The 1,139-nt window shown below is 45.7% G+C and overlaps 1 protein-coding gene across 1 annotated transcript in view; it reads left to right on the forward strand.

Moving 5' to 3' along the window:
- dazap2 (DAZ associated protein 2) overlaps window positions 1–983 on the forward strand; it is a 4,532-nt gene extending 3,549 nt beyond the window's left edge. Inside the window, exon 4 of the mRNA XM_010780194.1 lies at window positions 4–983. Coding sequence (XP_010778496.1) covers window positions 4–132 — 129 coding nt within the window. The 3' untranslated portion in view covers window positions 133–983. The remainder of the gene's footprint in view (window positions 1–3) is intronic.
- The last annotated feature ends 156 nt before the right edge of the window (window positions 984–1,139 follow it).

The following is a 1,139-nucleotide window of genomic DNA, read 5'->3' on the forward strand; positions in this document are numbered from 1 at the left end:
CAGCCCCCCCCTCCTGGACACCCCCCCAACGCGGCTCAGCTGGCCGCCATGCAGGGGGCCAACGTGGTAATGGCACAGCGCAAGAACAACTTCTTCCTGGGGGGTTCCAATGGAGGTTATACCATCTGGTAACACCGACTCCTTCATGCCTAAACCGAGCCTCCCCCTGACCCAATTGATGCCCCCGTTCTCCCCCACCCCATACGCCTCCCTCCCCACCCCATACGCCTCCCTCTTCAGGCTGCTTGGCCATGCCACAATACTGATATCACCTAACGGAATGTAATATGTAGAGCCCTCAGAGAGGTACAGTACTCCACTTCTGACCTAGAGATCCCACCACGACAGCCTGGAGACGACTGACGCTAAATTTCTAACGCCGTAGATTTCATTCCATGATCCTCGCGGGGCCGCCCCTCTCATTCCCGGGCGGACTCTCTCAGGCGTCTGTTTCCTCCGATCGAACGGATCACAAATCACATCGAGATGTTCGTGTAACCGCTACGTAAAACGAAATATTGAAATATCAGATCCGCTTCACATAGTTTAGCTGCTTTATGGTGAACGTGGAATGCAGTTACGGAGTTGCACTTAATGCACGAAAAAAAAATCCATTTGTCCTTTTTTTTGTTGAGAACTTCTAGTGTAGTTTAATTAATACATGTGTAATAGTTACATGTAAATACCAGTATGATGAGAAGTGACATCTCTGCTATACGGCTAAAAAAAAAAAGCGTCCTGGATGCTTTTAGCTAGAATCGTCTTGTTTGCACAATGTCCAAAATATCTCCGCTGAATTGAGTCCATCTGATGGATTGTGAATCTATACATTTTAAAATAAGCAAATGATTAAAGAAAAAAGATTTCATGCAATATCCAAAGTGGTTTACTGTACCTTGTTGGGCGATTTGTAGATGAACATAGTCGGGTGCCAAAGAGCACCGGGGGTAGCCCTAACGTAAATTAACTTCAGTAAACTTAAAGGAAAGAACTTTAAAGTAAATCCAAAACGATAGACGTGCGGGAAGGGCTGGTTGGTGTAACACGTTAGCTTTTCTTTGTCTCCTGTTTCTATTTCACAGTCGGATACCCAGAGTTTATACACTAAATGTTTTTATTGTACAGACTTCAACACCCTC

This window comes from Notothenia coriiceps, unplaced genomic scaffold, assembly GCF_000735185.1.
Source record: "Notothenia coriiceps isolate Sejong01 unplaced genomic scaffold, NC01 NC01_scaffold00021412, whole genome shotgun sequence".
Taxonomy (NCBI): Eukaryota; Metazoa; Chordata; class Actinopteri; order Perciformes; family Nototheniidae; genus Notothenia; species Notothenia coriiceps.